The sequence below is a fragment of the Cervus canadensis genome, chromosome 6, assembly GCF_019320065.1.
Source record: "Cervus canadensis isolate Bull #8, Minnesota chromosome 6, ASM1932006v1, whole genome shotgun sequence".
NCBI classification, from domain to species: Eukaryota; Metazoa; Chordata; class Mammalia; order Artiodactyla; family Cervidae; genus Cervus; species Cervus canadensis.
In genome coordinates this window covers 37,893,301-37,909,120 of record NC_057391.1, presented here as the reverse complement: position 1 = coordinate 37,909,120, position 15,820 = coordinate 37,893,301, and the positions used below count along the sequence as shown (strand labels likewise).

Genomic DNA, 15,820 nt, shown 5'->3' with positions numbered 1-15,820 from the left:
CTGCTCCTGAGCTTGGGTGCTGGAATGTAGCATACGGTTATACCGGCTGGTGAGTGCGGGAAGGCGTCTGAGCAACTCTTCGCCTCTGTTACTGGTATTGTTTGTGTAGAGAGAGTCTGCGTAAAGCTTACTTGCTGGAGTACTTTCCTATTCAAGAGTCCAGAACACCAATACGGCAATTCCTTCCCAAGAGTGGGCGGAGCCGGGATGCGGGGCGGAAGCTCAAAACCGGCGGCGGCGGAAGCCCAGCCCCAGCGGGGCAAGATGGCGGCGCCCAGGTGGTTCTAGATCAAGTAGGTGGTTTGGCTGGCGGGATGGACTGCAGGAAATCCCGGCTGAGGCCTCTGATACAGGGTATTTAGTTCTTTGTCGGAGCCTGCCCCAGTGTCTTTGGTCTGGCCAGGGGCGGCCGCGGCCTCTTCGATGCGGAGACCCTAAGCACGGCCTTCCATCTGCAGGCAGCATAGTCTGAGACTCGTGGTTTCTCTTTGCTGACACGGGTGATCGTGGAGCACCTGCGACCGTAGAGCCCAACCCTTTAGGGCAGTTGTGGGGCCTGACAGAGTACAAGTCAGGGACTGCTTTGGTGAAATTTATTACTAAGTATTTTATTGTTTTCAAGCTATTGTAAATACAATTGTTTTCTTAATTTTGTTTTCTGATTGTTCTTTGATAGTGTGTAGAAATAAAAATGATTTTTATATATCAATCTTTTATAGCCCAAGGTTTTTAATAATTTGAATACTTTTAAGCCAGGCATGTTCCCACCAGTCTGATGCTGAATCACCACTGCCTGGCTCTTGAAGGCATATTCCTTAGGTCCCTTGTGGTTGTTTCTCAGCTTTTATCATCACAGATTCTAAACAACCTAAGTTGGCAGAAAATACTGTTGCTGGACAGTTGACATCAGGGAAGGCTAAATAAAGAGAAAGGCAATAAGGTATGAATGAGGAGGAATGAGTCCATATGAACCCAGGGAAAAGGAGCCTTCTCTGATGCACAAAAAAGAATTGAGGTTCAGTTGCAGAGGGCCCATTATCTTTATTGCTTCTAGGGTGAATGAGAGTGAATCCCCTACGCTGAAGCAGTGCTGGAAAGAGTTGAACTAGGGAGGCAGCTGGAGTGTCAAGATGCTGTCGAGACCAAAGCCAGGGGAGTCGGAGGTGGACCTGCTGCGCTTCCAGAGTCAGTTTCTTGCAGCTGGTGCAACCCCAGCAGTACAGCTGGTGAAGAAAGGAAGTAGGAGAGCTGGGGATGCCAACCTGGAGCAGCCTCCCCTGCAGGATCATCGGGATGTGGTGATGCTGGACAGTGAGTGGCTGTGGGTATCCGGTTGAAAAGGAGAGGGGTACAACCTCAGGGTCTTCTCCTCTTCCTGATGTGGCTGGATTGCCCATAATTATTTCAGAACTGTGGAACTCTGTTGCTGCAGCCCCATTTTACATATGAAGAAACTGAGTCCAGAGAGATTAAATACCTTACCCAAGGTGACACAGCTTGAGCCAGGGCCCCACAGCAGCTGCCTTTCTTTCTTTGGCTTCCCTCTAGCCCTCAGTCTCTTCCTGGGAAGATATGAGTAATCTCACATCTGGGTTTTTTTCCTTTCTTAGGTCTCCCAGATTTGCCCCCAGCTTTGGTTCCTGCTCCCCCAAAGAGAGCCAGGCCCAGCCCTGGCCGTCTCCTGCCTGAACATGAGGACCCTGAAGAGAGGCTGAACAGGCACGATCAGCACATCACTGCTGTCTTGACTAAGATTATTGTGCGTCTCACCCTGGTTAAGTGGAGCAAGGCATCCTAGGGCAGCAGGGATGTTGGGTGTGGGTGGTGAGCCTTACTGAGTAGAGAGTGATTCAGAAAGATGGGACTTCATCCCCCTGCAGTCAGGTTGGGGGCTGGTTTAGAATCACTGTGCCTTGAGAAGAAAGGTGGGTTCATAACTCTTTAGGGTGAGGTTCTAGTCATAACAGTCATACAGTACTAAGGTTAATGGGATAGCGTTGAGCTTGAGGATTTGTCTGTATCTTTACTGCTTTGTACTTTTTTGCTGCAGGAACGAGATACAAGTTCAATGCCTGTGAATCTGCCTGTGTCCAGTGGCGTTGCTTTCCCTCCTGTATTCCATCGTTCACAGGGGAGACAGGTAGGCAGAGGTCACCTTAGATGGTGTTTAGGGGACAGTCATGTGAGCATCATAGTGCATCTTCCCAAGGTAGATAATAATGATAAACAATTCCATTGTTAAAACTGCACAGCACTAAGCACTTTATATGCGTTACTTCATTTAGTCCTCATAACAGCCATATAATGTAGGCATTGTTATCTCCCTTTTTCAAATAAGAAAACTGATAGCTTGTCCTACACCACACATCTAATAGAAGAGCCAGAAGTCCACCCCAAGTCTGTCAGACTTCAAAACTTGTGTTTCTATGGAACCTTGCTTTTTCTGAGGACTAGGGTTGTGACCCTTGGAGATTAAGTCTCTTGTATCTCTTTGTTCCAGTGACATCAATAGGTTGAGTAGAGAATAGAGTAATGAGCATCTGTCACCTGGGTTTTCTTTTTGCCCTTTAGGGAAAGCCAGCAACAGCTGGTAAGAGAAGCATCTTTGCCCAGGAAATTGCAGCCAGGAGAGCATCTGGAGCCAAGGTCTCACCAGTTAGAGAAGTTGCATCTATCTTGGACCCACCAGAGAGTGAGTGGGGATTGAAGAGGCTTGGGCTCAGCTTTTTTGTAATACACAACCATAGAGTCATCCCTAGATATTCATCTTTCCTGCTTCAAACCTGAAGTGCATCTAAATAGGAGCTGTCCCATACCCTACTGAGAGTATTGAGTATGGGCAGCTTGGGTCCATATCTGGGTCTTACGTGCAGGCAGAGGACAGATCATTACTTGACTATAGGAGAAAAAAAGGGGATAGAAGTGTCTGGTGTGTGTGTGAGTGTGTGTTCAGTCGCTTTAGTTGTGTCTGACTCTTTGCAACCCGGTGGACTGCAACCCACCAGGCTTCTCTATTCATGGGATTCTCCAGGCAAGAATATTAGAGTGGATTACCATGCCCTCCTCCAGGGGATCTTTCCAACCCAGGGGTCGAACCTAAGGCCTCCTGCGTCTTCTGTATCGCAGGCAGATTCTTTACTGCTGAGCCGTTGGGGAAGCCTGAAGTGTCTGGTGGAGGCTGTAAAATAAAGATATAGGCCAGAATTCTTTAGGGATGCAAATTACTAGGAGAAGAACTAGGGGCAGACCTCTAGAGGCAGATGTCTGCCTAGACATCCAAGAGAAGAGCCAGTGGGATGTTTCTGAGGGAAACCTCATGTAAATCCAAGGGGGAAAATGAGTACAGAGATCATCACCCCAAGCCAGGCCCAGGGTGCCTGGAGTCATGTGTCATATCTGGAGGTGGGGGGGGGGTGTCTCTGCTTTGTGCCTGGGAAGACTCTGGGACATCTCTCTGTCTCCAGAGCTAATGGGATTAGAGAAGAGGCCCAGGAATCCCAGTTGGAGTAAGGCGATGAACTGATTGTATTCTTCTTGCAGGTGCTATGACCTGTGAGGCACTCACAACTAGGGAGCGGGGCAGCCAGCCTCCATGGAACAGCTACAGCTTCCAGGGACCCCATCTGGTGACAGGAAAGGGGCTCAAGAGCCAGGAGGCTGAGCAGGAAGCCCAGACCATCCATGAAGAAAACGTAGCGAGACTGCAAGCTCTGGCTCCAGAGGAGATCCTGCAGGAACAGCAGCGGTTGCTGGCTCAGCTTGGTATGAGTACCGGCCTTTCCTGCCAAGACTGGGCTAGGAAGGGATTGCCATTTATTGAGGAAGGCTTACTGTGAGTGCTTTTCATTCTGTCCTCAAATGTACCTGTGAGGCAGGTGATGCTAACCTGATTTATTTAATGAAAAACAAAACTGAGGCTCAAAACCTTAAGAAATTCTCCCCTAGGTCATGCAGCCTGTTAAGGAACATGAATGTGATGTAAATCCAGGTCTACCTGGTCTCATGGGTTGTGCTTTTAACCAGTAGGTTGTGTATACGGTACAGGTATAGTATAGTATACACTGTATTCTGGCTGTACTCTAGTACAGCTGCAGGGCACTCTGTTTTATGTGAATTATATGCTGTGCGTATTACACCTCCCTCCCAGTTTTTGGTCACCAAAACAGTATTTGTCAAGTCAATCTTATTCCAAACTATGTATCTAGCACTTACATAGAGCATAGCATGTATTAGGTTTTTAGTGAATATTTATGTATAAGTAAATAAATAACTGAAAGTGAGAAACTATTCCCCTAAATGCCTTCTTTTTGGCCCTAGTCAACATTGATTCATTTATTGCATAGCCCCTTACTTTGGTCCTTGACCTGAAGCCAAGCACAGGGATGGACAGAGAGCGCTGGACCAGAGGACTGTGAAAAATGGAGGGATAGGTGGGTAGGCAGGTTCTAGTGACAGATATGGGTCACTGAGGCTGCAAGAGAGCCCAGGGGGCACATACCCTGGCTGGGAAGTGCCTTGCTTGGCCTTGGCCCCCACAGACAGGCCACATTCAGCGGGTTTTGGGTCTGTTGGAGGCTGGGAAGGGTATGCCTCCAACCACTCTCCTCTTCATGCTGTGTTCTAGATCCCAGCTTGGTTGCCTTCTTGAAATCTCACAGCCGTACCCGTGAGCAAGCAGAAGAGAAGGCCACAAGGGAGCAGAGACCAGGAAGACCCTCTGCTGAGGTCACTGGAAAGGAAGCCATTGCACCAACTTCTGCCAATGTGCCCAGGCAGGAAGATGAGCTGGAGCCAGAAACCCCAGGTTTGGAGGAGGAGGGGACTTTGGAGGAATGAAAGCAGAGGAAAGTATTCCTTCTCCCAGGTCTGGCAGATGGGAAGAGAGAGAACCTTCTCTGTCCTTGAACATGTAATGCTAATCCTCATGTTTGGCTTGAAATCAGTCTTCATTTGCTCATGCATATATTCTTCCCGCACACGCTTCCTGTGTTCCCGTCCTGCTAACTGCTCCTTCTCCCCCCTCCCCAGTAGGAGACAGCACAGTATGATGACTGAATGGCCCCCTCCCCCACAGACCATCTGCCCCTTGCCTTTGCAATCACTGCCCCAGCTCTGGCTACATCCATCCCACAGTTCTTTCTGCCTCGGCTCTCTCTGATGGCAAGGTGGTGGGAGAGGAAGGGTCTGATGCAGGTCTTATGAACAGGCCACGCCTGAAGCAGAAAGGCCAGTGGGAGCACTCATCCTCCAGGAACAGGATTATTTTATTAGTGATTTACAAAAGAAGAATTGAATTTGGAGAGCCCTAGGAACCTCCTGCTCGGAGTTATGCTCCAGAACAGCTGAGCGAGTTGGCTGGGGTTTGGGTGGGGTGAGGAAGGAGGAAGAGGAGGTGGCAGGTGTGTGTCTCAGTATCTTGCTCTGCTGAAGTGTAGCTGCCCCCTCATTGTCTCCATTCCCCTACTCCTTTGGAAAGTCAGTGCTAGAGTGGAGAAGTGGGTTTCCCTGATGTCTGTGGTCCTCCCTTCCTCGTTTGCTCCTCTCTCCTTTCTTTCTCATCTCCTCTTTTTCCCCTCTCAGCAAATCTTTGGGGTCAGCAAGGGGCTAGAGCCCAGGACAGGATGTCTGCCATAGTAGTCATTCCAGGCCGTGGGCTGTGCTGTTAGCCACAGCTGAGGGCAGAGGCTGCCAGACCCTTGGGCAGAGGTGGATGTGGCAACTTCTGGACACCTGGGACCCCAGTAGATCAGCAAGCTGAGCCCCTTAGGGAAACTACTCTGCTCCCATCTCCCCAGCTCTGGCCTTGCCTGTGACTCCCCAGAAAGAATGGCTGCACATGGACACTGTGGAGCTGGAGAAGCTCCATTGGACCCAGGACCTGCCTCCACTCCGGCGGCAGCAGACGCAGGAGGTGAGGAGGGCCCACTGGCCGACAGGGGTGCAGCGGGGTGGGAGTGAGTGGAGCTATTGCTCTTGCACCCAGAACTCAGGCCCTCCTCATCCCTTGAGCTGGAGAAGCTTCTCTATGCTCACCCCTGTCTTCCTGCCTGGCTCCTCAGGCCAGAGGAGCCCCACTTCAGGTCAGAGGTCCAGACAGGGCCTAAGTCCTGAGAGGCCTGGGATTACAGTGAGGAAGGACGTGAGGAATTCACTGCTGTCCCAGTGCATAGTCCTCTTTCTCTACCCATTAGAGGATGCAGGCCCGTTTCAGTCTTCAGGGAGAGCTGCTGGCCCCCGACACGGACCTTCCCACCCATCTGGGTCTGCACCACCATGGAGAGGAGGCAGAGGTGAGGCGAGGGCTCCAAGGAGCACTGGACAGTTCTCAGCAAGTGCCTTTAACAACCATATGGAGAAGGGCGGCTGCTCAGCTGCCTCAACCCTCCTGTGTGCCCATTCCAGTTCTTGACCCTGCTGGTTCTAAGGCCTGAAATCCTTCTCCACGTTCTCTCACACTCCAGTCAGTCACCAGAACTTGCCAATTCCGTATTTGTCAGCTCTCCACGTTGCTTCCTCCATCTAAGCCTTGTTCCCTCTTGTCTGCTCAGTCACCATGTCTTCTACTCACTCTGTCCTGCGGTTCACTCCCCAATGGGATTACTGTACTGATTTCCTCTGACCCCGTTCAGGCTATCTCTTGCCTCAGAACATTTCCTTGCTCAGGGAATGCTCCCAGAATAAGGCCCTGGCTCTTCAACCCAGCAGAACAGCCCTTCCGCCATCTGTCCCTGCTGACCCCACAGCTCTGCCTCCCTCCCTCCCTCCTACTGCACATTCGGCCACCTTCCCCGCCCCCCTGCTCTTGGACCTCCAGCACGCAGTTCCTGAAGCCCGCTCCAGGGAAACCTTTACCCTTCACTCCATGCCCGGCCATCAGGGCTCTGTCAGCTCACTGAGACCACATCACTTTTCCGGAACAGCTTCTCTCTCTCTCCTCTTCTTTAGTTGCAAATTAAACACCAGTGACTACATATCCCCACCAATCTGCCTTAGGCTGTGGTTACTTGTGTGCAAGTCTTATTTTCTTTACCAGTTTGAGGATTCATGGAAAGCAGAGGCAAGAAACATCACTTTTGTCTTCGCTTGACACCCAACTCCATTTATGGCAGATGAGGATTGCCCCATATTTGTTAATGGGTGCTTCCCTGTGTCTTAGCTCCTTCTGACTTCTTGTCCCTGTTCTAGAGAGCAGGGTACTCCCTTCAGGAGCTCTTCCACCTGACACGCAGCCAGGTGTCCCAGCAGAGAGCCCTAGCGCTGCACGTGTTGGCCCAGGTCATCGGCAGGGTGAGTGAACCACTGGTCTGGTCCTGTCCACCCCCCCTGCCCCTTAGACTCTCCCACCCTTCGCCCATTTCATTCTGACTCACTGGTCCGTACCCCAGCTGTCTGTGGGTCACACTGGGAACAGGTCAAACCCAGGGTCCTAGACAGGCAAGTGAAGGCTCTAGGACGAAGACTCAGTACCTTCAGCAGATTCAGCAAGGTTTTCTCCTCCTGCCCTCAAGGCCCAGGCTGGAGAGTTTGGGGACCAGCTGGTGGGCAGTGTCTTGAACCTCCTTCTGGATGCCGGTTTCCTCTTCCTGCTGCGCTTCTCCCTGGATGACAGAGTGGATGGGGTCATCGCAGCTGCTGTCCGGGCTCTTCGGGCCCTGCTGGTGGGCCCTGGAGATGAGGTACAACACGCAGAGGAATGAAGCTCCGAGGCCTCGTGGTCCCTACTCCCCCTGTTGGGCCTGCCCTCACCAACGAGCCGTTTCCTGACCCGATCCCTTCTTCCTCTTCCCACCCCCACTCTCCTCTCTCAGGAGCTCCTCGACAGCGCCTTCTCTTGGTACCATGGAGCACTGATGTTCGCTCTGATGCCCAGCCAGGAGGGCAAGGAGGACGAGGACGAGGATGAAGAACCCCCAGCAGAAAAGGCAAAAACCAAGAGTCCTGAAGAAGGAAACCGGCCTCCATCTGAGCTGGCCCGACATGATGTCATCAAGGTACAAGCGCGCGGGCAGCTGCACCCAGTCCCGTGACCTCCAGGGCAAGCCCGTGTTGGGAGGAGGAGGGGTCATCAAGGCCTGGGGCCCAGCTGCATTTGGCAGGGGGCTTGTGTCTGAACCTCAGGGGCTTCTGGCTACCAACCTGCTGCCTCGGCTGCGCTACGTACTGGAGGTGACCTGCCCAGGCCCTTCTGTGGTCCTTGACATCCTGACCGTGCTCATCCGCCTGGCCCGGCATTCCCTGGAGTCAGCCACAAGGGTGAGAGACAGGAGGCAGGGACTGGGCAAAGAGCCTCGCTGGGCCTGGCCTTGCCCCTCAGTCACACACATCTCTTTTCCTCCTGGCCCTCACAGGTGCTGGAGTGCCCTCGGCTGGTGGAGACTGTGGTGCGGGAATTCCTGCCCACCAGCTGGTCCCCCATGGGGTCGGGGCCTACCTCCAGTCTACACAGAGTGCCCTGTGCTCCTGCCATGAAACTGCTTCGTGTCCTGGCCTCGGCCGGTAGGAATATTGCTGCCCGGCTGGTGAGCAGGACACAGGGCAGGCGATGCAGGCTGGGTTGGGGGCTAAGCGTGGTTCTTGCACTTTTAGGCAGCCCAGTCATGCCATCTTTCTCTTCCGAACCGTTCCAATTGCTTAAAAGTGCAACAGAAACCCCCTGGAAGGAGCCTCGTGTTTCCTGTAGGCTTGCTGTGCGCTCATTAGGAAGGCTGCCTGTCCCCTGCACCCAGGCCAGGAGGGCCACATACAAATCGGCACCAAGCAGCCTTGGCAAAGGTGCCCAGCAAGTGCCTGCTAACAGGAAGGCAGGCAGGAGGGCAGAAGGGAGGGATGGATGAGGTAGTTTCACCCGAGCCCTGAACTATGACCCTGTGGCACCAGAGGGTCCTGGAACAGGGCTCCCAGCGATCCTGATCCCCGGACTCTCTGCCCACCCCCAGCTGAGCGGCTTTGATCTCCGGAGCCGCCTGAGCCGCTTTATAGCTGAAGACCCCCAGGATCTGGCCTTGCCCCTGGAGGAAGCCGAGACCCTGAGCGCCGAGGCCTTCCGCCTGTGGGCAGTGGCAGCCTCCTACGGCCTAGGCAGTGACCTTTACAGGTGGGAAGAGGTGATGGTAGTCCCCTCAAGACCCCTCCAGCCCTGCAATTCAGCCTTGCTCGAGGTCCAGGCTCAGAGGGAGGCTGGGCATGAGGAAGAGGTGATTCTGGGAGGAATGAAGACAGTTGGGGCGTCAGGGCTAGCCAGGGGGTAGTGGAGCAAGGCTGGGTTAACCACATTGTGTGCATCACAGCATTGATATCTGGGTGAAATCGTATAGAAATTCCCTATAGTGTGTAGTGTGGAAGCCTTGGGGGCTGCCTCCCTCCCCCCAGCCCCCAGCCTCCCTTGAAGCCTCACCAGAGTACCCGGCCCAGGCCTCCCTCCTGCTCCTCCGCAGCCAGCCTGCAGAGGCCCCAGGGCAGGCCTTGCCCTATGTCTTCTGTCTGTCTCCCTCCTCACACTGAAGGGCGGTCTTTGTCTCCCCCTCACCACCACCGCCAGGGAGCTATACCCTGTGCTGATGCGAGCCCTGCAGGCTGTGCCGAAGGAGCTCAGTAGCCCCGTGCCTCGGCCCCTCGCCCTGCAGAGGATCGCCTCGCTGCTCACCCTCCTCACCCAGCTGACCTTGGCAGCCGGCTGCATCGCCCCTGAACCCAGTAGGTAGGCCCTAGCCCTGAGCTGCCAGTGGAGAGTCGTCCTGCCAGGAGCTCTGGGATCGGTGGGAGGGCTCCTCCACAGAAAGAGGGTGGCCGGAGCCTAGAGGGCAGTCCAGGCAGCCAGATCCTTACTGCGGCCCCTTTTGGCTCTCCTGTAGTGACTCTGCTGAAGCCAGTCTGTTGGCCACCCCTTCCTCAATCACTTGGACACAGGTGTCTGGGCTCCACCCTCTTGTGGAGCCATGTCTCAGACAGACCTTGAAGTTGCTGCCCAGACCTGAGATGTGGAGTGCCCTGGGCCCGGTGCCCACTGCCTGCCTGCTCTTCCTGGATGCCTACTACCAGGCCTGGAGCCAGCAGGTGAGTGTTGCCTACTCGCCTTCCCCCCTGCCCTAGGTGCCCTGTCTCTGTCTTAGCGTTCTGCCCTCTTTCTCCATCTCCACCTGTCCATACCTCCCTCTTGCCACCTTTTCCTGCCCTCCATCTTTTCCCTCTTAGCATTCTTCCTCTTTCCACCTTTACATCCAGTGGAGCTTCCAAGGAGCCATGTTGGTGGAGGCCAGAGAACCCCAAAGAGCAGCTTAGCCTCCCTGGAGTCATTATACTCTCTCATGACCCCTACCAGCACAACCTCAGAGTCTTCTCTCTCCCTCCAGAAGGGTCAGAAGGCAGAAGCCTCTAAACTCTGACTCTGGGGATCTTGGAATCGTAGGCTTGGCCTGAGTGCACAGGATCTAGGAGGATGGGGGCTCCTGGGCCATCAGCTCGGTGAGTCTCATGGTCTTTCAGCCAGGCCTGTGCCCAGAGGATTGGCTGCAGGACATGGAGCGCCTGTCAGAGGGGCTGCTGCTGCCCCTGCTGGAACACCCTTCTCTGGGCAGCCTATGGGAATCCCTGGGGTATGTACTCTGTGTGTGGTGGAGGTTGGTGAAGGGAGGCAGTTTCGCTTCTTATGGGGTTCCTGAGTCTAGCTCCCTGGTCCATTCAGCTTGAGGGAGACCTGAATCCCTCGTAGGCAGCAGCTGGGGGCTCCAGGGAATGTGGGCCCTATCTGCATGGCCACCTTGCCACTGACCTTGGTTGCAGACAACCCAGCACACCTCAGACCAGAGCCCCCTCAGCTTCTCCACTCTGCCTCCAGGTGCTGCTCCCCTCTCTGCAACCCACAGTCCTGTGCTGTGGCCCCCGAAACTATCTCCAGCCTCGCGTCACTGGGCTGTGCAGGGGGCCACCCCCCTCTCAGTCTGGCTGGCTCAGCTTCCCCCTTCCCATTCCTCACGGCCCTGCTGTCTCTTCTTAACACCCTGGGCCGGATCCACAAAGGACTCTGTGGCCAGGTGAGTGCTGGGGGCCAAGATGACAGGATTCCGGGGGAGGGCTCCCCTTGGGGAAAGGAGGCCTGTTTTGTCAAACCCTCATTTCTGAGTTTGGCAGGGGACGGGCAGCCAGGGAGCCCCAGAAGGCATCGAAGTCACTTTCCAAATCCGAACACACTTGCTCTTCCTCAGCTGGCCACTGTACTGGCTGCCCCGGGACTCCAGAACTATTTCCTGCGATGTGTGGCTCCCGTGGCCGCTCCGCACCTCACCCCCTTCTCTGCGTGGGCCCTGCGCCATGAGTACCACCTGCAGTACCTGGCACTCACCCTGGCCCAGAGAGCGGTGGGTGCCCCTAATCCCCCACCCCCCATTAACCCCATCCTGCCTCTCTGGAACACGTGCTGCTTCCAACAGGCCATGCAGCTCCGACTTTCCTGAAGACATGCCCAGAACCTGTGCCCGTTGGCACGTATTCCCTTCCTCACTTCTGTTCCCTGTGTCCCCCTCACCCCCTCTGCCTCCTCCTCCCCCCTCCCCCTTTTCTGTCCACAGGCAACACTCCAGCCACCAGTGGCAGGCACCGACGTGGCCCTCTGTCACAGCATGGCCTTGGCCCTACTGGGCCGGCTGCTGCCTGGGAGTGAGCACCTCGCCCATGAGCTGATGCTGAGCTGTGTGTTCCGGCTGGAGTTCCTCCCGTAAGTCCAGGCTTGGTAGCATCAACTCAGCCCTTTCAAAAAGCTACTGTGGTGGTTGCCAGAGCCGCTCTGAATTGGGAACCAGAAGACCTGGGCTTAATTTTCTTTCTTCCATGGAGTACACTTAGCCTGTCTTGAGTTTCCGTTTCCTCATTAGTCAAGTGAGGATGAGGATAACACACTAGGGTATTATTATGAGACATCTATGACTGTATGGCTGGAAAATGGTTATAAACTAGCTGTACACTTGTAATAGCTAACAGTTACTCAGTTATTTAACCCGTACCCTGAGATGGGTATTATCATCCCCATTTCATTATTATCATCCCCATTTTACTATGAGGGAACCGAGGCACAGAGTTCTGTAAACGAGCACCTAGGTAACTGGCTCTAGTGTCTGTCCTCTTAACTGCCATGTGGATGGTTATTAGGGGAACAGGAAGGAGCCGGATTGGACCTGGGAGGCCCTGGAGAGCTGGTGGCCTTGTGGGTTCTTGCCCTCATTTTTGTTTTTGGGTTCTGTTACAGAGAAAGAGCATCAGGGGGTCCAGAGGCAGCTGACTTCTCTGACCGGCTCTCCTTAGGAAGCGGCGGAGACCTTGGATGTGGGCGAGGGGCTCTCCTAGCTCAGGCCTGCCAGGACCTCCCCAGCATCCGCAGCTGCTACCTGACCCACTGCTCACTGGCCCGGGCCAGCCTGCTCGCCTCTCAGGCCTTGTACCGAGGGGAGCTCCGGCGAGTCCCAGCCTTGCTGCTCGCTGTGCCTAAGGAGCCGCTGCTGCCCACTGACTGGCCTTTCCTGCCGTTGATTCAACTCTACCACCGGGCCTCAGACACCCCCTCGGGGCTCCCTCCTGCTGACACTGTGGGCACAGCCTTGCGGGCCCTGCAGTGGGTGCTTGTCCTGGAAAGCTGGCGCCCCCAGGCGCTCTGGGCTGTGTCTCCGGCTGCCCGCCTGGCGCGGCTCATGTGTGTGTTCCTGGTGGACAGTGAGTTGTTCCGGGAGACCCCAATACAACGCCTGGTGGCAGCCCTCCTGGCCCGGCTCTGCCAGCCTGAAGTCCTACCAAATCTCAACCTGGATTGCCCGCTTCCTGGCCTGACATCTTTCCCAGACCTCTATGCCAACTTCCTGGAGCATTTTGAGGCTGTCTCTTTTGGGGACCACCTCTTTGGGGCTCTGATTCTCCTTCCCCTACAGCGTCGATTCAGCGTCACCTTGCGCCTCGCCCTCTTTGGGGAGCACGTGGGTGCCTTGCGAGCTCTGGGCCTGCCGCTGACACAGGTACTTTCTCAGCCCAGCAGGGCCCACCATGGGCATCCTGTCCTGGGCCTTGGAAGCACTCCTGAGCAGCGGGGCGCTTTGGTGGCCTGAGGTTCTTTATCTTACCTCTTGGGGGCTTTGAGGAGATGAAAAAATACATGAAAAGGGTTTATCATGGTATCTGGCATACCATAGGTGTTCGTTATTATTAATGGCACGGTTCCTTGCTCGTGAGGTGCTACAGTGTAGACAAGAGATGTACTGAAAGCAATATAGTTCTCAGTTATTCAGATTCTAGGTCTTAAGTCAGGATTCAGAGAAGGCAAAGATCAAAGTGGATTTTCCATGAGGAGAAGGTTTTGTGGAAGAAGTGGGAATTGATTTGGACACAAAAAGTTGGGTAGAATTTGGATTGTTGAGGAAGGACAGGATGTACCCAGTGGAACAGCATAAGCAAAAGCTCAGAGGCAGGCTGATTCTTATCCACTGCACCATCAGGGAAGTTCTTATGTGTATACATATTTTTATAAAATTGGGATCACCACATAATGTTTTCTTAATTTAATGTTATATAATAAGTATTTCTCACATTATTAAATAGCCTAAGAAATCAACATTTTTATTATATAATAATCCATTTTGCAGGTATGTCACAGTTTATTAGAACCCCTTAGTGGGCATCAAAGTTTGTTTCTGATTTCTTGCTATTTTAAATAATGCTCTGATAAACACCATTGGACGTAAACTCATAATCATTCTGCATGGAATTAAGAAAGAATAATTACTATTCCAAAGAACATGAACTTTTGAATGGTTTGATAATAGAATTGAGCAGCTGCATATGACATTTTGAAAGTTTCAAGTAGATTAAACAGGCAGTGGTGGCAGTAGAAATTCACAGCTGCTTCTCAGTTTCCCAGTTTCCACTGCTTTCCAGCTCTTTCTTTTTTTAAAAAAACTTATTGGTGTGTAGTTGATTTGCAATATTATGTCTCAGGTGTACAGCAAAGGGAATCAGTTATATATATACATGTATCCACTCTTGTTTTAGATTATTTTTCTGTGTAAGTTGTTACAGAATTTCCTGTGCTATACAGCAGCAGTTTCTTTCTTTCTTTTTTTTTTTTTTAATTTTATTTATTTATTTGGCTGCTCTGGGTCTTAGTTGTAGCATGTGGGATCTAGCTCCCTGACCAGGGATCAAACCTGGGGCCCCTGCACTGGGAGCTCAGAGTCTTAGCCACTGGACCACCAGGGAAGTCCCAGCAGTTTCTTATTAGTTATTTAATACATAGTTGTGTGTATATGTCCCCATCTCCCAATTTATCCCTCCCCCCACCCCCTGGTAACCATAAGGTTGTTTTCTATGTTTGAGAGTTTGCTTTTGTTTTCTAAATAAGTTCATTTCTAGCTCTTTAGTCCTTAACCTTGACCCTTGTGATAGGGATTTGGTTCATGTGACCATCCACCTTCCACCCCATTGTCCGCTGATCCACATCATGCCCTGACCCTCAGCATGCCTCATATCCCCTGTCACAGCTGCCTGTGTCCCTGGAGTGCTACACGGCGCCTCCTGAAGACAACGTGGCCCTCCTCCAGCTCTACTTCCGGGCTCTGGTTACTGGTGCCCTCCGTCCACGCTGGTGCCCTGTGCTCTATGCTGTGGCTGTGGCTCATGTCAACAGCTTCATCTTCTCCCAGGACCCAAATAACTCAGTAAGTTACATCCCCATCTCCACAGGGAGGAAGGGGCCTGCAATTGAACTGGGCCAGCTGGGGAGGAGGTGAGGGCCCAGCCAGGCCAGCGATAGGTACCTGCCCTTGGCCTGGTGCCACCTCTTCTTATTCTTCCTCTAGGACGAGATCAAGGCTGCCTGCAGAAGCATGCTGCAGAAGACTTGGCTGCTGACAGATGAGGTGGGGGGGGGCACATCTTGGAGGTGGGAGAATGAAGGGTGTTGGGGAACAGAGATCTCAACAGGATCTCACTACCTGCTACATAAAGTTTCTTTCTTCTCTGCAGGGCCTTCGGCAGCACCTTCTCCACTATAAGCTTCCCAATTCTGCCCTTCCCGAGGGTTTTGAGCTGTATCCCCAGTTGCCCCCTGTGCGTCAGCAGTACCTTCAGAAACTCAGGATCTCAGGAGTGCTCCCAAATGGAGTATCAGAGACCTAGTATAGCTGCTGCAGATGAAGAGATGGATACACTCTCCTAGAGTTACCAACAGATACCTGGCTTTGTGTCCTAAGAGTGGGCAGGAAACAAAAGAGCAGAAGGCCTGCCTTCCTGGGAGCAAGCAAGCTCTTTGAGCTTTTTTGGAGCTGGGTGAACCTACCTGTATATCCTGATAATTGAAGCCCATGATCTGGGACTTCTGAGGGTCTGCACTGGGAGTGAAGGGTGACTTAGCTATGTCCCCTTCTTGGGGACAAGATAAACCAACTATACCTGTCTTCCTCTGCCTACGCCCTGGCATCAGTGTGTATGAATACTGGAGCTGGGCATTGAAATAAATTTTTTAAAATCTTCTGGGAATGTGATTTGGACTGGTTTCAGATATACTAGTTCAGGATTGGTATCAAGGGATGGGCTATTCCTGAGGGAAGCAAGATTGCTCTGAGAGAGACAGGGGAGAAATCATGAATGGGAGGTGAAAACTAAGTCCACGTCTGGGACGACAAACATATGGGTCCCAGTTCTGGAGTGAAGCCAGGCCGGGGCAATGCTCTTGGGAATGGGGCACTTCTAGAAGGACTTTGTCAGCAGTCCACTTGAAGTGTAGGTATCCTTATTATCCTGTCTCTGTATGCATATGTATAAGTTGCTTCGGCCATATCTGTCTCTT

General features: G+C 53.0%; 1 protein-coding gene across 3 annotated transcripts; it reads left to right on the top strand.

Annotated features, from left to right (window-relative positions):
• Positions 1–187: 187 nt before the first annotated feature.
• RPAP1 (RNA polymerase II associated protein 1) lies at positions 188–15,504 on the top strand. Of its 3 annotated transcripts, XM_043471529.1 has the most exons (26): positions 277–293; positions 842–940; positions 1,055–1,311; positions 1,611–1,759; positions 2,051–2,140; positions 2,572–2,692; positions 3,541–3,762; positions 4,625–4,804; positions 5,796–5,911; positions 6,192–6,290; positions 7,186–7,287; positions 7,509–7,676; positions 7,809–7,991; positions 8,119–8,253; positions 8,349–8,519; positions 8,937–9,094; positions 9,539–9,697; positions 9,852–10,053; positions 10,483–10,592; positions 10,835–11,030; positions 11,202–11,354; positions 11,565–11,710; positions 12,239–12,995; positions 14,514–14,690; positions 14,832–14,891; positions 14,998–15,504. In XM_043471529.1, the coding sequence occupies exons 3-26, from the start codon at positions 1,131–1,133 to the stop codon at positions 15,148–15,150; spliced, it is 4,188 nt and encodes a 1,395-aa protein (XP_043327464.1). In that variant the 5' UTR covers positions 277–293; positions 842–940; positions 1,055–1,130; the 3' UTR covers positions 15,151–15,504. The 3 variants fall into 3 exon arrangements, with proteins under 3 accessions (XP_043327465.1, XP_043327464.1, XP_043327466.1); XM_043471530.1 differs by lacking the exon at positions 842–940 and having other exon boundaries at positions 188–293; XM_043471531.1 differs by lacking the exons at positions 277–293; positions 842–940; positions 1,055–1,311 and having other exon boundaries at positions 1,611–1,719.
• Positions 15,505–15,820: the final 316 nt, after the last annotated feature.